Below are 14,770 nucleotides of genomic sequence, written 5' to 3'. Positions count from 1 at the left end.
GGGCGGGGCCCTTATTTACCCTTTCGGGACAGGGCATTCCCCTTTCGGGGATTCGGTGCGGCCGTTTCTGCGCGCGCACGGGGTGCGGCCTGCTCTGCGCGGGGGTCTGGGTCTGCGGCGCCAGTGTCTGGGTGTGGTTCCGGGTGGTTCCCGGAGTTTTTGCCTGGGTGTTACCGGGCGGTGGTAGCGCCGCGCAATGTGAGGGGGGCCGGTGGGGCGGAGGGCGGAGGGCCTGGGCGGCTGGGGCGGTGGGTCACCCAGCCCTAAGGGGAGAGGGCGCGGGGAGGGTACGCTGGAGAGGGGGTGGTGCGGTACTAGTTAGTAGACTCCAGTTCGCAGTTCGCAAGTTTCCCCTCTCTATGGCGCCAGTGACGACATCATGGCGGCAAGACTCAGCTCGACTGGGGCCACTTGGTGTCCGTGGGTGCCCAACACTTGGAAGCTGATCTTGTACTTCTTGCCGACAAGTTTGGCCCTGTACTCCTCTACTGTGTCCCCGCGCGTCATGTGGCGGTAGTTTGAGAAGAAAGTGTCCAACTCGGTGTTGGTCCGTAACATCAATCTGACAAGTAGTCTTGGGTCTACTGACGGTACATCACCGTGGAGGGATTGTAAAGTTCCTATATCTCTGTCTCTTAATACTGTGAGTTCCAGTACATTGGCTGTATTGTGGTACTGGATACTTTCCAAGATAAATGTAGCAGAGTACAATTTACCCTGGAGTTGTTGTACACCCCCACTGTGCACAGGTCTTTGGTGGAGTAATTGGATCCAATCGGTTGTGGACATGGCGTCACAGTTTACCATCTCTTGATCAAAGGAAAAATCGTAGGAGGCGGGGGCACTCATATCGGGGATCCTCAAACTCATATCGGATTCCTCGTCACCACCGTACAAGTCCAATTCCTTGATTGAGTCCTCTAATCCATTCGTGTTCAACACAACGTTCTTACCATTTAAGGCCGTCGGGTCTGCCACGTAGGGGAAACATTTTTGGAATTGGTCCAGATAGGGCAAAAGAGTCCATATGTCAATTCGTGAAAGTGCCTCCCGGTAGATATGCAATAGCACCTGTTTGTCCATGTATGATACGCGTGTACTCTTCAACGCATCCGGTTTCATCAGTACCGATTGTCTCCCAATTGCATTCAGAAAGGACTTCTTGTACATGTTCCCCTCAACGCAGATCTTGACAATGATCCCTCGAGAACTGATATTCTCTGTCCCAGAAGTACACAGATGTTTAATCGATTGTCCGTACACGGCCCGGACCTGTCTATCGAGTAAATCAAAATGTTCTGAGAACATGTTTAACCGGATACCACCATGGAATTGTGTCAACATGTTTCTCGGCTCAAGGAGGTACCTGTCAAACAGGTACTTCGTGTTTTGGTGGGTACACTCTGTAAAATCCGTTAGAACCATCGACGTGTACTTACGGGTCTCAAAAGTACATGAAACAAGTAACCCAACAATACAGAAAAACACAGACTGCTCTGGTCCATCTGGTACTTTCAAGTCCTTGAAAAAAATCGTCGGGTCCTTGGAAGCATCCCGGTCTCTGTTCCCAGAATAGAAGGATCTTTCCACGGTAAGTTCCACCTGCTTCGTGCCTCGTTGCCGCGGGGTAGTTATATCCACTGCTTCAAGTACAATCATTTGTGCGTTGGAGAAGGGCAAAAAATCAGTTTGCTCCATCACAGTGACAACCATCCGTTTCGCAATTTGTCCAATCAGAGACTCAGGCACGAAAATCGTGATAATACTGCCCGCATCGTCAATCACAGAGATTCTCTCCTCTTTGCGGCTGAGGCGTATGCGCTCAAGCAGCTGACAATTGATCTTGTAATGCCCCCTGTTGGGTTCGGGCCGTCCAGTGTTACTGTCATCCTCGAGTACCGCACCACTAATCACTTTCTGTTTCTTCTTCACGGGCAGCACCTGAGTAGAGGTTTCTATACGGGAGGGATCCTCCACAGAAACACTGCTTAAAGGTTGTGTAGAGTACGCCTGGGAGTTAAACTCATCCACAGAATCGATTGTCGGGCGTCTCGTGAACAAAAGGTGTTTCCCCCCACGGTTATCTTTCATCAAATTTTGAATGAGTGTATTGAATGGTTTATTTTTTTGGTATTCGGGCAAACTTTGAACATGGAAATCGGAAACAGGATCCTCGCTTTGTGTCACCATATTTTGAAACACTTCCATGAAATTGTTGTCAACGTCACTTTCCACTACAGCAACTGCTAGATCATGCGTCTTTATATCGTCTAGGAACAGAGTAAAACTGTTGTTGCTGGATATGTAAACAGCAAAACACGTAACGAAGAACAGTCTCTTGTGTGCCAAGTTTGGCGTCTGCAGATCCGCCCTCGAGACGTTCAGCAACTGAGCAAGCAGGCTTATCACAAGATTAGCAGCCCGCTTATCAGAACTATCTCCGTAGTGTACTTTGACCTTGAAATCTTCTTTACCTGGTTCAAACCGTGTCAGACTCAATAAAAACCCACTACTCAGCTCCTCTACATGAGTCAAACACCCTGTAATTCTAACGGAAACGGGATGTTCATCCGCATATTTGCTAAACTGGTTCAAAGACTGTATCTGTGTGTACGTCATTGGTGCAGTCTTTGTTACTTCTGTTTACTCCAGTCTCATCGAGAAACTCCAATTTTTTGACTTTTTCTTCTTAGATGTTACTTATTCCTTCACGCGTTTCTCGTAAGAAAATCACATTGCCATTGCTTACGAGACATAATGAAAGACGTCATATAGTTTGTAACGTGTTTGGCGGGAAAGAAAGGTATCGTAAAGAGACAATTGCTACGAGATAGAAGCCCAATTTTATAAAGACTACGTGTATTTGCTTGTTACTCTACCTAGTAATGAAAGTTGTTTTGCAGAAAGTAAGCCAGGCTTCCGTTACAGTGGATAGTAAAGTCATCTCCAGCATCCGGAAGGGGTACATGCTGCTGGTAGGTATATCCACCGAAGACGACAAAAATGACATTAACAAGCTATCCAATAAAGTGTTAAACTTGAGAATCTTTGAAGACGAGCAAGACAACCTATGGAAGAAAAACATCAAAGAGGTAAACGGTGAAATCTTATCGATCTCACAGTTCACACTGTTGGCAAGGACAAAAAAGGGCACTAAGCCGGATTTCCATATGGCACAGAAGGGCCACATTGCCAAGGAGTTGTACGCTGATTTCCTCTCGGAATTAAGGGCCGGATTGACCCCCGAGAGTGTCCAAGATGGAGAATTCGGTGCCATGATGAGTTGCCAACTGTGCAACGAGGGGCCAATCACAATCATACTGGACAGCAAGCAATAATTGAAAAGTGGGCGTGGTGTAACGTACACTATATAGACGATGCAATTCGCACTTGTATCACATATTTGTTAGCATGGTCTTTTTTTAATAATTAGCGTAGTGGATCCCCTCTCAGGGTGCAAAGGGTACCCAAGGTCTGGAACCCGCAGGCAAATAAGGGTGCCGGAGGGAGCTTCAACTGGCACGCGATGTATGGTTGTAGGCTGTCCCTCTGCCCCTGTCCTGCCTTCGTGTCTGAGAGTGGACCACAGTTGTCCTTGTGGCATCACGGAACGGATCCCAATTAAGGATACTTTGCCAATTGGAAACTTGACCGTGCTGTTGGAACATCCTTAACGGGGAACAAGAGGACGTTGCTTCGGACACGATATAAAAGTACCAACTCCAAGTAGAATGAGTATATCCCCGTTTCCCCGGTTCTTGCGAGTGCACATATTGCGAATAGTTAGTGACACCAATTCACCAGCAACAGCAAATAGCATCTAATTCAAAAGTTATGGATACTCAAGCACCACCCCAAGTTTACGACAAGCAGCAGAGGACGAGTTCAACCACTCCCACAAGGTTTAACACCGGCGGTAATGCTGCCTCCCACGTTGGATTCTTCATCCTACGTTTCTTGCAGTTTTGCAGTGCCGTTCTAGTCATGTCGCTTTTGGCATACAGTTTGAACAGCTACAACTTCTTTGGTTCCAAGAGGGCCAATTTCTGCCTTTCTGTCGGGGTCATTGGTACTTTCTACATTATGTGCGTGATCGTGCTTGTGTGGCTCATGCCAAAGGTCGTTCTGGTGGGCCCATATCTGATTATGGAGATCGTTATATGCCTGCTATGGCTCTGTGGGTTCATCGTCAGTGCAAAAGTGTTCGGTTCGCATTCGTGTTCTTCTAATGGGTTTTCGTACGACCCTTTTGTCGGGAGAATCACAGACCACTCACACAAGCGGGCATGTCAGGCTGCCAAATCGTCGATCGCCTTCTCCGGGTTCTCCTTCGTCCTGGGTGTCATTACAAGCATTCTACTTGGTGTCTACGTGCTGAAGCCCATCACTGAGGCTTACGGGAACGGTGGTCTTTGGAAGACCGGTTCCTCCATGGGGACAAGACTCCACCGTTCTTCTGGTTTGGAGTTGAATAACCCACCAAACGGCGAGTCCGGTTATGCTGGAGACTCGTACGGCACAACGGGTACTGCCGTGGCGCCTGCACAAGACGACCTGGAGGCAAACAACAGGGTCTACAACAGAGACCAGCGCACCGTGTCCACCAACTCTACAAACAACGACGGTTCTTACCACCACGAAAAAGTGGTACACGCCTCGGGAAGAGTCAGTGGTGACACCGCCGTTTCCAATGGTGTCCCAGCTGCTACCACCACCGCCAACACAGCCACTAATAACGAGTTCGGGTATTGATTGTAAAAGACAAAGATATGCTTATTCCCAACCCTTCATCTCTCTATCTACCCGTCTAGCTCTAACTCTTAATGGTCTTTCTCTTTCTTTCGAGTGTGTCTAATGCTTAATATCAAGTTTATAGTTTAATCAACAAGTTTTGTTTTCAGCTTACTCATTCTCAACGTTTCTTGATACATTTTTCCTATTCTTCTTGTGTTTTCGGAGTTTGAAGATAATTCATGTTGTGGTATGACGGAGTTCCCACAGACCATGTATTACGCCACCCACCGCTGCAAGGAATAATCAGTATCTCACGGCACACAGCGTCATCGCAAAAGGTCCCAACAGCCGTTTTGTGGTAGATATCTGCTATAAGCTGCGCCATGTATTCCCGAATAGGCCATATATTGAAGAAATGGAAAATTTTACTGCCAATATTACAACGTTATAAGTGTAAGGAACTCTTCCCTTCGGACTTGCTGCAAAGCCACTTGACGTTCACAGTTCCGTTCATTTTGTAAAGGTATAAAGTGTTTCGGTGGTTGTATCGTTTTTCAATACTTTGCTAGTTTCGTATCTTCTGCTTTTTTATTGCGCTCTTTCTCTTTTTGGGGGACATAGTAGAAAATATCATAGAAGTAAACAGAACAACCATTAAGTAAAGATGAGGGCTGGTTTTTTGTTCGTTCTACTTGGTGCTTTAACGTTAATCGGCTCTTTGCCCGTTGAGGAAACAGGAGTGACTTCCACAGACCCTGTGGCAAAGCTACCCCCTGGTGACGAGGAACATTACGACTCTTCAGTTGGAAGTGCTCTGCTAAGAATATTCAACAGGAGAGCTGGTGGTGGTAGGTCTGGTGGTGGTGGTGCCTCATCAGGTGCAAAGGGTGGTTCCAGTGGCTCCTCGGGTTCTTCTTCAGGAACAAAAGGTGGTTCGTCTGGGAGCGGAAGTGGCGAAGGTTCCAATGGGGCCCCACCGGCTTATTCTCCAAAGGACCCAAATGCACCCCCAGCATACTCTCCTAAAGACCCTAACAGTGGGAACTCGGGTAATACAGGTAACACAGGTAACACAGGTAACACAGGTAACACAGGTAACTCGGGCAATACAGGTAACTCAAACAGTGGTAGTAACGTTGGTGCTGGTGCGATCGGTGCTGGTGCTATTGGCGCTGGTGCTGCAGCTGGTCTCGCGAGCAGTCATAGTGGATCCAATGGTACATCTTACACGAATTCTACATCCGATACAGAATCTAGCAGTCCAGGGAGCTCTTCAAGCACCTCTTCTGCCACGTCCAGCTCTTCTGCTACGTCCAGCTCTTCATCCACTACCGCTTCACGTGAGAACGCTGGTCTAAGAAACCAGATTGGTCATGGACACATTTTGGGTGGTGTCGGCATTGTCTGCATGTTCCTATGAACCTCATTTGCACTGTTATTTAACATACTTCTCGGAAGCGTTTTATATTTTATTATGTTCGTATAACTGTTAACTCATCGAATGAGTGTTTCTCATATCTCCAAAGAATGTACAGTAAAAGCTCCTCATCCATATATGTGCTTGTTTGCATCCTGTATATTGAATGATATTGATATTTATTTCTCTATATTAATTACAAGGGACTTATATATTATGTGTTTACGATGGTCTGATGACCTATTCGTTAAAGTCATTGATTGGGGGTCTCCCATCTTCACTCTTCATATATGCATCAATCGCAGCAGAAAACGCTGCAAACCCGAGACACCCAACAAGTGCGGCCTGCGGGCCACTCTTGTAAGCGAGACCTCCGCCCGTGATACAACCAGCAGTGATACCATTGTACAAGTCGTTCTTTGCCCTTGTGGACTCTACCACACACTCAACACCTGCATATATCATACCAATGTACCCGAAATTCTTGGCACTCGAGTAAGACCTTTTACCCATATCTGCAAACTGTATTTTGATCTGCTGTCGCATGGGTAAATCGGCCATCTTTTGAACGGCACTTAGATTTCCTCCACTTGGCGTGGGGACATGCAGCGGCGTATCGTAAGCCATGGAGGCCATGAAAAGACCAAATACCCCGCCAAGTGCAAACCCGGTCACACCGCTGATCGCAGCTTTACCAGGGCACGAGGTCATGAAGTTGACCATCATCTCTGCACCACGTTCACCTTGCTGGTCCGGCGTCAGTTCGCTAAATGGCTTATTCTTATGCTCTGGGGGAGCCAGATGCTCCAGTCCAAACCCACGGTACACCATCTTGCCCCTACTACTGTGATATTCCCACCCTCGATGCTTTCACCGTACCAGGTTCATCATCCATCTTCCATTACTTAAACGCAGAATAAAACCTTTTCATTGATAATTTTTGTAATAATGAGACAGGTAAGATAATAGCTGTGACACATGAACAAATTTCGTTATACTAGGGCTACAACGTGAATGTATCTCTATATAGCCGTAGTTTCATATACTGCAGTACTTTGGCATTGATGGCCTCTCTTTTGGCCTTTTCGAAAGAGGTCAAAGTGTGGCCTCTATCGATGGAGAGGGCAATTTTGTCCGTACTGTGTGTTGTATTGGCCATCGCGTGTCGAAGCATCGGATGCTGTAAAACGTTGCTGCGAGGTGGGGTAGCAGTACAGAGATCCTCCCTCGTTCTCGTTTGTGATGACGTGTGCTGTTGGTGATACGTAGACCGCAGCAACGGGAGGGCCGACTCATTTACCGTGTTCACACTGCTGGTACGGCTGACCGTGTCTCTTTCGCAGTCCCCCATCTCAATATCGCTCCCATCGTTGGCAGAGTTCATCGAGACATACGAACTGGATCTTGTATCGCTAGGTCTTCTGGATATTTCATCGTTTGAGGCTGTTGAATTTAGGACTTCTCGATGACCATCATTCGACTCTTGGTCCCTCTTCTGTCGCGGTTCTTGCTCTTGACCAGAGACAGTTTCCTGTTTATTCAATTCCCGGACCTCCTTCATTTGCTTCATAATGCTTATAAGTTTATCCAACAACGAAGCCGCTCCCTCTTCCCCATATGTAAAGTTTGCCCTGAATAAAGATTTTAACGATCGACTTAATCTGCCAAGGGATGAATCAAAGACTGTCATTTTCAGCGGGTAGTAATTCAATTCACCTTGCTCATCACCGTTGGCTATTTTGGTGGTACGAAAAGCCCCAACAGAGATCGTCCCCTCTTTGACGCTCTTTTTCGGGTCAACCACTACAGCGAGATACGGATCTTGGTAAGATTGGTTCAGGTCTTGCGTGCGCATGTCGATACTACTTAACCAACAGTCGTAACCAGGATGTGAATGGTACCAGCCCACAACTTTTACCAACCCCTGCGATGGAACAAACTCGCTCACATACTTGACCATGTATTCGTATGATTCCGCTTGAGCATTAACTCGCGTCTCGGTCCCTAGTACGGGCAGCGCAAAGCTCTGTGTAATAATAAACTGCGAACCAACAGTTGTGCCCACTAGTAGTCCCATAATCTCAATGTCCCCTCCCTCTATCGAGTGTCTTAATATCTGACTAAGTGCCAGTTGCGAAACAAGGACGGAATTGTAATGAAACTGTTTCCCCATCATTGTACCATCATCAGTCCCTCTCTCACTGACGCAATGTCGTATAATCTCATCTTGTGCGAGCGGTGATCTATTCAGTAACTTCGTACAGTCTCCCCCCTGTTCGGATACAGTAGTCGTTGATCTGAAAATTGGCGGCCTCTCGGCTGAAGGCCCCCCCACAGAGGCAGAAGTGACCTCCTTCACCAATTTCTGCAGATCAGATATACTGTGTTGCGAGAGTTTAGGCATATTTGCTGTACGCTTACCTGCAAAGAGGTCATACATTAAAAAGGTGGAACTTTCGTCATAATAGAACAAAAAATATATGTACATATTCAATAAGATTTGCGTTAGAGGGAAGTGTAGACACTTCTGCATTAAACATTAGAAACATAAAAGTGGGTGAGCACGCAAGACTAGGTTTGGGCTTCTCTTCTCAACTCCCCGATATACTCCAAGAACTTACCGATGTTGACGTCAATTCCGTTACGATAAACATAGGAGCTCGACAAGTAGGACGACAGCATTACTTTCAGGTACGACTCCGGAATGTTCTTCAATATTTGGTCCGCGCCGGCGACTTCGGTCAACAATCCTGGTATGATTTTCTTCAATAGCAAATAGTTCCTCAACTTCAAATCGTTCAACCATAACTCCTGGGAATCCACCAAGTCGTCGTTCAATTTGTTGATTGTTAGCGACAGGACGTTTGACAAGTCCGAGATGGGAGTCCCTGAAGCCTGGTTAATGGACCAAAGCTGTTTGAACTCCTGTTGCGCGTTGTATTCAATTCTGCGTTGCACCTCGAGAACGTACTCTTTGTACAGTTCGGTAACGTCTCCGTTGGCCTTGCCGACAAACTTGTTGACGAAATCATCATCACTTAGCGCAAGCGAGGCAAGAACCTCCATAGATGACGATGTAACACCACCTTTATTTGCAGAGGCGTCCTTGAACAGCACACAACCATGCTGTTCAAGTGCGATTTTCGCTGGCTGCGCGATGAACAAGTTGGCACCTTCCACAATGCATGGGATCTTACATTTAGACGTCTTCTCATCTATGAAACAATGTAGATTGTTCAGATTGATGGAGTTTGGTCTACCACCACAGGGGACAAACAGATCCACGCGGTCGACATACTTGAAGATCTCCGTGTGGAACACGTTTCTGAAAGTGGTACCATTGGAAACTATGACACCATTGGGTAGCATGAAGTCCATGTCGTCCACGGATACGAAGAACCCGACGTTGGATAATTTTGCCTTATCGAAGGAGGAGCACATATCTCTCGTTTTGGCCAACCGCATCAACTCCTGCTTGTTGAGACCCTTTGGATCACATAATACACCAGAACCATCTAACAAGCCGACGTACGTTTCGTTTTCCGTACTCAACAGAATCTCATTGGACCCCAAGTCACCATCGGGCCCACCGGTTTGGAACTTGAAAACCTCCTTCTTGGTCAAATTCAAAGTTTCGTACATTTCGGTGACGAACTTTCTCACACCCAAGGAGGTCATACCGTACTCGTCGTGTGGGATACCACCAAGCGTCTGTGACTTACCAGTTAGGAACGATTTCCACCAAGGACAACCTCTCTTCCTTGCGTGGGTGGTGGCCCAGTCTACAAAAGTTGCTGTGCCCTCGTCAGGGCCGAAGAAGAGAATCTCCTCGTGCTTCATGTAGTCAACGTAGGGGTCCTTCAAGGGGTCCTTGATCAATATATCGATCATGGCGTCGACGTATTGGGAGAAAGCGATAAACGTCTTTTTCTTGTCTGTGATACCTGGGTGTAGTAAAATGACACCCTTTGAACCACCCTCTGGGATATCTTTGTTCTTCCGTTGCTGCGTCGAGGCCAGTTGGTAGTTTTCATCAATGGCGGTTCTTGAGTTAGCTTCAAAGATATCTTGTGTCTTCGAGGTTACTATTCTTATACCACCACGGGCAATATCCCTAAACCTGATATGGAACCCTTCAAAAGTGTTCCCAACAACAAAGAAGACACCGTATGGTGTGTCTGGGTATTCCACTTTGGGCATGATCAATTTGGGGTCCAGTCTAAAGGAGACAGCGACTTTCCTTGTGACGTAGAAGTTAGTCTTTAAGATGGATTTGTTGAACAGGTTCAAAGTCTTCAAGATCAAGAAGTCTGGGGAGTCGTTGGGGATGAACTTGTTCAGATACGTGTCGAATTCCTGGTCGTTTTGGAAAGGTTCCAGTTTGGCCAGTCTCTTGTACGATAGGGTTTTCTCCATTCTTTTGTCTTCCTCCTCATTATGGTAGTAAAACAACTGTGCAAAGTTCTTGTACAGTTTGGATACAACCGTGTAATGTTTCTGCAAAGACGCAATGATCAGCTTTGCTGTAAAGGTCTCGTTTCTCAATTTTTTCTTCAAGTTACCAATGATCTCTAGTAAAGTAATATCAGACTGTTTTGGTGCTAAAGTGGCGATCAGGTTTGCGTAATCTGGGCCAAGCCTGTTGATGAAGTGGTTGATGAAGATTGCTGCAATGTGAGCGTAGATGGCCTCCTGTGGTGAGAATTGGCGTTGCTCGTAAACTGGGATGAAGAAGCTGTTGGGGATAGCAAACAACAAGGACGCCTCTCTTTCGATCTGCCTGATGCTGTCCTCTATGTCCTCTGGCACTACGTTTTGTTGTTCGCGCTGTTGGGACTTGTTCAAGTACACGGAGTAGATGGTGACATCGTTAGCAAAGGATTCGACGTAGAATTTCGAAGGTCTAAGCTTGTAGTAGTGGAACAGCGAGTTCAAAGCCGAGTAGTAGTGTTTTGTCGTGAACGACCTGTACGCGACCAAGAATCTAATCTCGTCTTTATTGGCCTGTGATGGAGTGATCTTAATCACGGGACCCTCTCTCTCCTTGACCAAATTAATTAGCAAAGAGTACAATTTTTTCGTCTCTGCGGACAAGATCTGAATCATCGTCTTGTCGCTGATAGAGTCGATTTCACCCACGGAACCTTGGACGTATTTTTGAGGGGAAGCAGATGCCGCCGCGGCAGCAGACTCCTGAGAACCTGGGAAGACACTTTTGTAAATGAAGGTCAGTTTCATATTTGAGTTTGGCGCCCAGAAGGAGACCAATCTGTGACTCTCATCATTGTCTAGGAACAGGTTATCGATCTGAGAATCCAGTTTGTAAGGGGTGTTGACGTCGTTTGACTCCAAAAAAATCGCATGGCCCTCCTCCGTGTGGATCTTCTTCTCAATGGTCAAGTAGTCGTTCACTGCACTCTCTTGAGTATTCCCCGATTTGTCCAAAATACTCTTCTCTGCAAAGGATTCCAATTTAGCGGAGTACAAAGTCAAAATAAGGTTACTGAGCACCTGTGGGTCCTCCTTCGCGAAGAACACATCATCGATCCCCAATTCCGTGTAAAACCATTCAACTTCTTGCTCAATGAGGTCATCGGGGATAAACCCTTGCTGGTCAAGCAAATCCACCACTTGCTCCCTTTGCAGATCCTTCCCTGGGAAATCGAAAACATGGTAATCAGACAGTGACGATATTGAGAGTGACGCAATATCCGGTGTTTGCAACCTTCCAGTTGCACCTAAACGGTCCACGTAAACCATCTTGGTGTGTATATATTACTTATATCTTTACGTACAAGAGGGGAGGAACACCAAAATATGCAATCCAATCGACTTCTCGAGAACTCAAACCCTCAACCACCTTCCCCCCCCACTTATATACTGTTGCAACACGCTGCGGGGTGGTCGAGTGGGGGGACTTCAATTGCCGTTGTTGTTGAGGCCTTCAACCTATCACAACACCCTTCCCTCCTCATCCTTCCTCATCCCTCCTCCCCCTCTCGACATGTGTTGCAATATCCCTCAGGCGGGTGGGGGAGGGGGGTCGAAAAGCGACCAGAATGCGCGGCGCTACCATGCGCTGTTTTTGCACCCTGCGCCCCGAACGCGGAGTGCTGCATTCCCGCGTTCTCGGACCTCGGTGTTTGATCTGCGCGGTGTTTGTGCTCTGCCGTTTTGGGACAGCGGGTGTGTTCCCACGGTAACCGGGCCCCACCTTATCCTATTGCAAGGCCGAGACGATCTAGATAGAGATGGCACTGTTGTGGAAGTAGAGGGCATTGAATGCCGCTCCAGATAGCTGTTGTGTTGTTTACGGCGTGATAAGATAGCACGTTGAGGTTTGATGCCCGTTCTTCTATCTTGGTGGTAGATACACACGATAATATACAGTTTTCGCAGAGCAGTCTTAGTTTCATTGCAGTAGTTTGGCTCTGTCAGGGTGGATGCCGTGCGGTAGTGTAGAGCTGCTGCCCTTGGTGCTGTCCTTGGTGTCGGCTGGCCCCGTGGGGGCGCGGCCGTCACCCTTGCTGCTGTTCTTCAAGATCAGTTTGGTCATCCGGTCCGATCTTTCAGCAGCCATCTTCTCGTTCTTGGTGCGCAACTTCTCAAGTCTGTCCTGAGAGTTCCCACCACCGCCTACAGTAAGCTCCACGTTGATCTTGAAGCCGTCCCGTATGCTCGTCTGGTGTTGCAGCAGGGCAATGTCCATACGTTTCTGTATATTCTGTGGGTCTTTATCCCCATCGAACTCAAGAAACGCAATCTTCTTGTCGTTACGTACACGGATATGGTCAGGTGCACTGTTCTTGAAGTGTGCCTTTAACTCGTCAGCGGTCACGTCCGCGGGCAACTGCCCCACAAAGACTAGAAACCTGTTACCACCACGTACACCGCCGTTACCTTTGCCCTTCTTCCCTCTCCTCGTCTTCCGCTTCTTTTTCGGTGGTTCTGTACTACTACTACTACTCTCAACGGGACCAGTTGCCACAGCAGTGTCCTCTGGTTTCGGCTTCTGATTCCTGAACTGCTTCGCCTTAAGCTGTTTCTTTGTCAATTTCTCAACCCCCATGGCTTTCCTACAGCTTGCGTACGGATCTCAACGGCACCTCTCTCTCCCCTCCCACTGTAAGAGCTCATCGCAAGAGAATTCAAGATGAAAAATTTTTTTTTATCTCAAATTTTCCAGTTATAATAGATAAGAAGGGTTCACGTCGAGAGACCATTGGTTCATCAAGAAGTAGTCTGCTCCAGCTGCCAGTTCTACAGCACGCTCCAATGGTCAGCTACAAGGAACTCTGCGCGGTGTCGCAGGCAGTGATAGTCGGCACCACGTGTTTCGTCAGTGGTGTCTTCTACAACAACCTGTCGTACGACTTCCACATCTTGTTCCCAGGTTCTTCCCCGATCACAGATGAACACTTCGCCAACTCGTTGCGCCACTACCAACTGCTGTACGGGACTCACAGGTTTTTGGTGTACACTTTAGGGGTGATCGCGATGCTGGGTGTGCTGGCACACGTCGTGCGCACGTATAAACCAAACCCGGAACTGCAGTACTTCGAGTACGGGTCCTTGATTCTGTACATCCTCGGCGTGTGCATCTTCATCACGAACATCAAAACGGGGATGGAATGTGCCATCACGCACCAGTGGGGGGAAGTCACCGAGAACGAGGGGTTGGCCGTGCTCGGTTGCTCCAACATTATCATGATCGCCATCTTCACTGGGGTTCTGTTCATCCAGTTCGGGCTGTGGTACTCCACTAACGACTACGAGAAGAGATTGAAGGCTTTCCAAGAGGAGGAGGAAGCGGAGGCGAAGGCAAAGGCAAAGGAGTCTTCCACCAAGAAGGGCAAGAGAAACAGCAACAACAAGAAGAATAAATAAGACTCCTTGTGCTTCTCATCTCTCCAAGACACCTCAAACTGTACGTACAACTATGTATACGTGTGTTACTACTTCTAGCAATAAAATATTATTATAATCTACAAGCTTTACAGTGTTGCCACTCCAGAACAACCCGTCGCACACGTTCACACACTCTCATCCCCCAATGGCTACACAACCACTGCAACCGTACAGAAACAGAGCCGACGAGATAGCCCGTTGCGAGCGCGTTCTCGGTGCACAGAACTTCAAACCCTACCACAGGCGCGGGAACAAGACGACCGCTTACACGTTCACGCTGGGCAGGACCCGCTACGTGTTGACGGTACCCTTGCAGTACCCGAAGTACGCGACAAAATTGTCCCTTGCACAAGAACAGGGCCCAGGGGAGCCACAGAGTCTCGCGGTGACCAACTTCAACGGGACGAACCGCGTCGAGATGGAACTGCTCGCCCAGATCAACTTCCTGAACGAGTCAGGGGCCATACTGCAGAGACCGCAGCCGCAATACAGGGCGCTGCGAAGACAGCAGCAAAGTTTCTACAAGCAGTTTGCTGAACAAGGCGTGTAGGGACGCACATCGCGTCGTGTCACATCGCATCTTCACCGAGAATGTTCCTCTGTTTACGTTTCTAATAGTAAAATGTATATAAAATTTTAAGTCTCTGTGATACACAAGTACCACTTGACACGGTGTTCCGTTGGCAGGGCCTCGTTACCTCTTGCACCCAG

The 14,770-nt window shown here is 47.7% G+C and overlaps 10 protein-coding genes across 10 annotated transcripts; 5 read left to right on the top strand and 5 right to left on the bottom strand.

Moving 5' to 3' along the window:
- Nucleotides 1-357: 357 nt before the first annotated feature.
- CDC13 (telomere-binding protein CDC13) lies at nt 358-2,619 on the bottom strand (the record flags this gene model as incomplete). The annotated part of the gene is made up of 1 exon (XM_022610839.1): nt 358-2,619. The coding sequence occupies one exon, from the start codon at nt 2,617-2,619 to the stop codon at nt 358-360; it is 2,262 nt and encodes a 753-aa protein (XP_022467095.1).
- A 266-nt stretch (nt 2,620-2,885) lies between these two features.
- Nucleotides 2,886-3,338, top strand: DTD1 (D-tyrosyl-tRNA(Tyr) deacylase; the record flags this gene model as incomplete). The annotated part of the gene is made up of 1 exon (XM_022610838.1): nt 2,886-3,338. The coding sequence occupies one exon, from the start codon at nt 2,886-2,888 to the stop codon at nt 3,336-3,338; it is 453 nt and encodes a 150-aa protein (XP_022467094.1).
- A 496-nt stretch (nt 3,339-3,834) lies between these two features.
- KNAG0L02330 (uncharacterized protein) lies at nt 3,835-4,752 on the top strand (the record flags this gene model as incomplete). Its single annotated transcript, XM_022610837.1, has 1 exon — nt 3,835-4,752. The coding sequence occupies one exon, from the start codon at nt 3,835-3,837 to the stop codon at nt 4,750-4,752; it is 918 nt and encodes a 305-aa protein (XP_022467093.1).
- A 646-nt stretch (nt 4,753-5,398) lies between these two features.
- Nucleotides 5,399-6,154, top strand: KNAG0L02320 (uncharacterized protein; the record flags this gene model as incomplete). Its single annotated transcript, XM_022610836.1, has 1 exon — nt 5,399-6,154. The coding sequence occupies one exon, from the start codon at nt 5,399-5,401 to the stop codon at nt 6,152-6,154; it is 756 nt and encodes a 251-aa protein (XP_022467092.1).
- A 237-nt stretch (nt 6,155-6,391) lies between these two features.
- On the bottom strand, nt 6,392-6,982 carry TIM22 (translocation channel protein TIM22; the record flags this gene model as incomplete). Its single annotated transcript, XM_022610835.1, has 1 exon — nt 6,392-6,982. The coding sequence occupies one exon, from the start codon at nt 6,980-6,982 to the stop codon at nt 6,392-6,394; it is 591 nt and encodes a 196-aa protein (XP_022467091.1).
- A 172-nt stretch (nt 6,983-7,154) lies between these two features.
- RRI1 (COP9 signalosome catalytic subunit RRI1) lies at nt 7,155-8,684 on the bottom strand (the record flags this gene model as incomplete). The annotated part of the gene is made up of 1 exon (XM_022610834.1): nt 7,155-8,684. The coding sequence occupies one exon, from the start codon at nt 8,682-8,684 to the stop codon at nt 7,155-7,157; it is 1,530 nt and encodes a 509-aa protein (XP_022467090.1).
- Nucleotides 8,685-8,722: 38 nt separating this feature from the next.
- Nucleotides 8,723-11,911, bottom strand: GDH2 (glutamate dehydrogenase (NAD(+)); the record flags this gene model as incomplete). The annotated part of the gene is made up of 1 exon (XM_022610833.1): nt 8,723-11,911. One exon carries the CDS (start codon nt 11,909-11,911, stop codon nt 8,723-8,725), a length of 3,189 nt encoding a protein of 1,062 aa, XP_022467089.1.
- A 652-nt stretch (nt 11,912-12,563) lies between these two features.
- On the bottom strand, nt 12,564-13,220 carry NOP6 (Nop6p; the record flags this gene model as incomplete). The annotated part of the gene is made up of 1 exon (XM_022610832.1): nt 12,564-13,220. The coding sequence occupies one exon, from the start codon at nt 13,218-13,220 to the stop codon at nt 12,564-12,566; it is 657 nt and encodes a 218-aa protein (XP_022467088.1).
- Nucleotides 13,221-13,426: 206 nt separating this feature from the next.
- On the top strand, nt 13,427-14,038 carry SHR3 (Shr3p; the record flags this gene model as incomplete). The annotated part of the gene is made up of 1 exon (XM_022610831.1): nt 13,427-14,038. One exon carries the CDS (start codon nt 13,427-13,429, stop codon nt 14,036-14,038), a length of 612 nt encoding a protein of 203 aa, XP_022467087.1.
- A 166-nt stretch (nt 14,039-14,204) lies between these two features.
- Nucleotides 14,205-14,609, top strand: SMU2 (Smu2p; the record flags this gene model as incomplete). Its single annotated transcript, XM_022610829.1, has 1 exon — nt 14,205-14,609. One exon carries the CDS (start codon nt 14,205-14,207, stop codon nt 14,607-14,609), a length of 405 nt encoding a protein of 134 aa, XP_022467086.1.
- Between the last annotated feature and the right edge of the window lie 161 nt (nt 14,610-14,770).

Source organism: Huiozyma naganishii, chromosome 12, assembly GCF_000348985.1.
Source record: "Huiozyma naganishii CBS 8797 chromosome 12, complete genome".
NCBI classification, from domain to species: Eukaryota; Fungi; Ascomycota; class Saccharomycetes; order Saccharomycetales; family Saccharomycetaceae; genus Huiozyma; species Huiozyma naganishii.
Note: the sequence above shows the minus strand (reverse complement) of the source record. Positions and strands in the feature narration are given on the sequence as shown.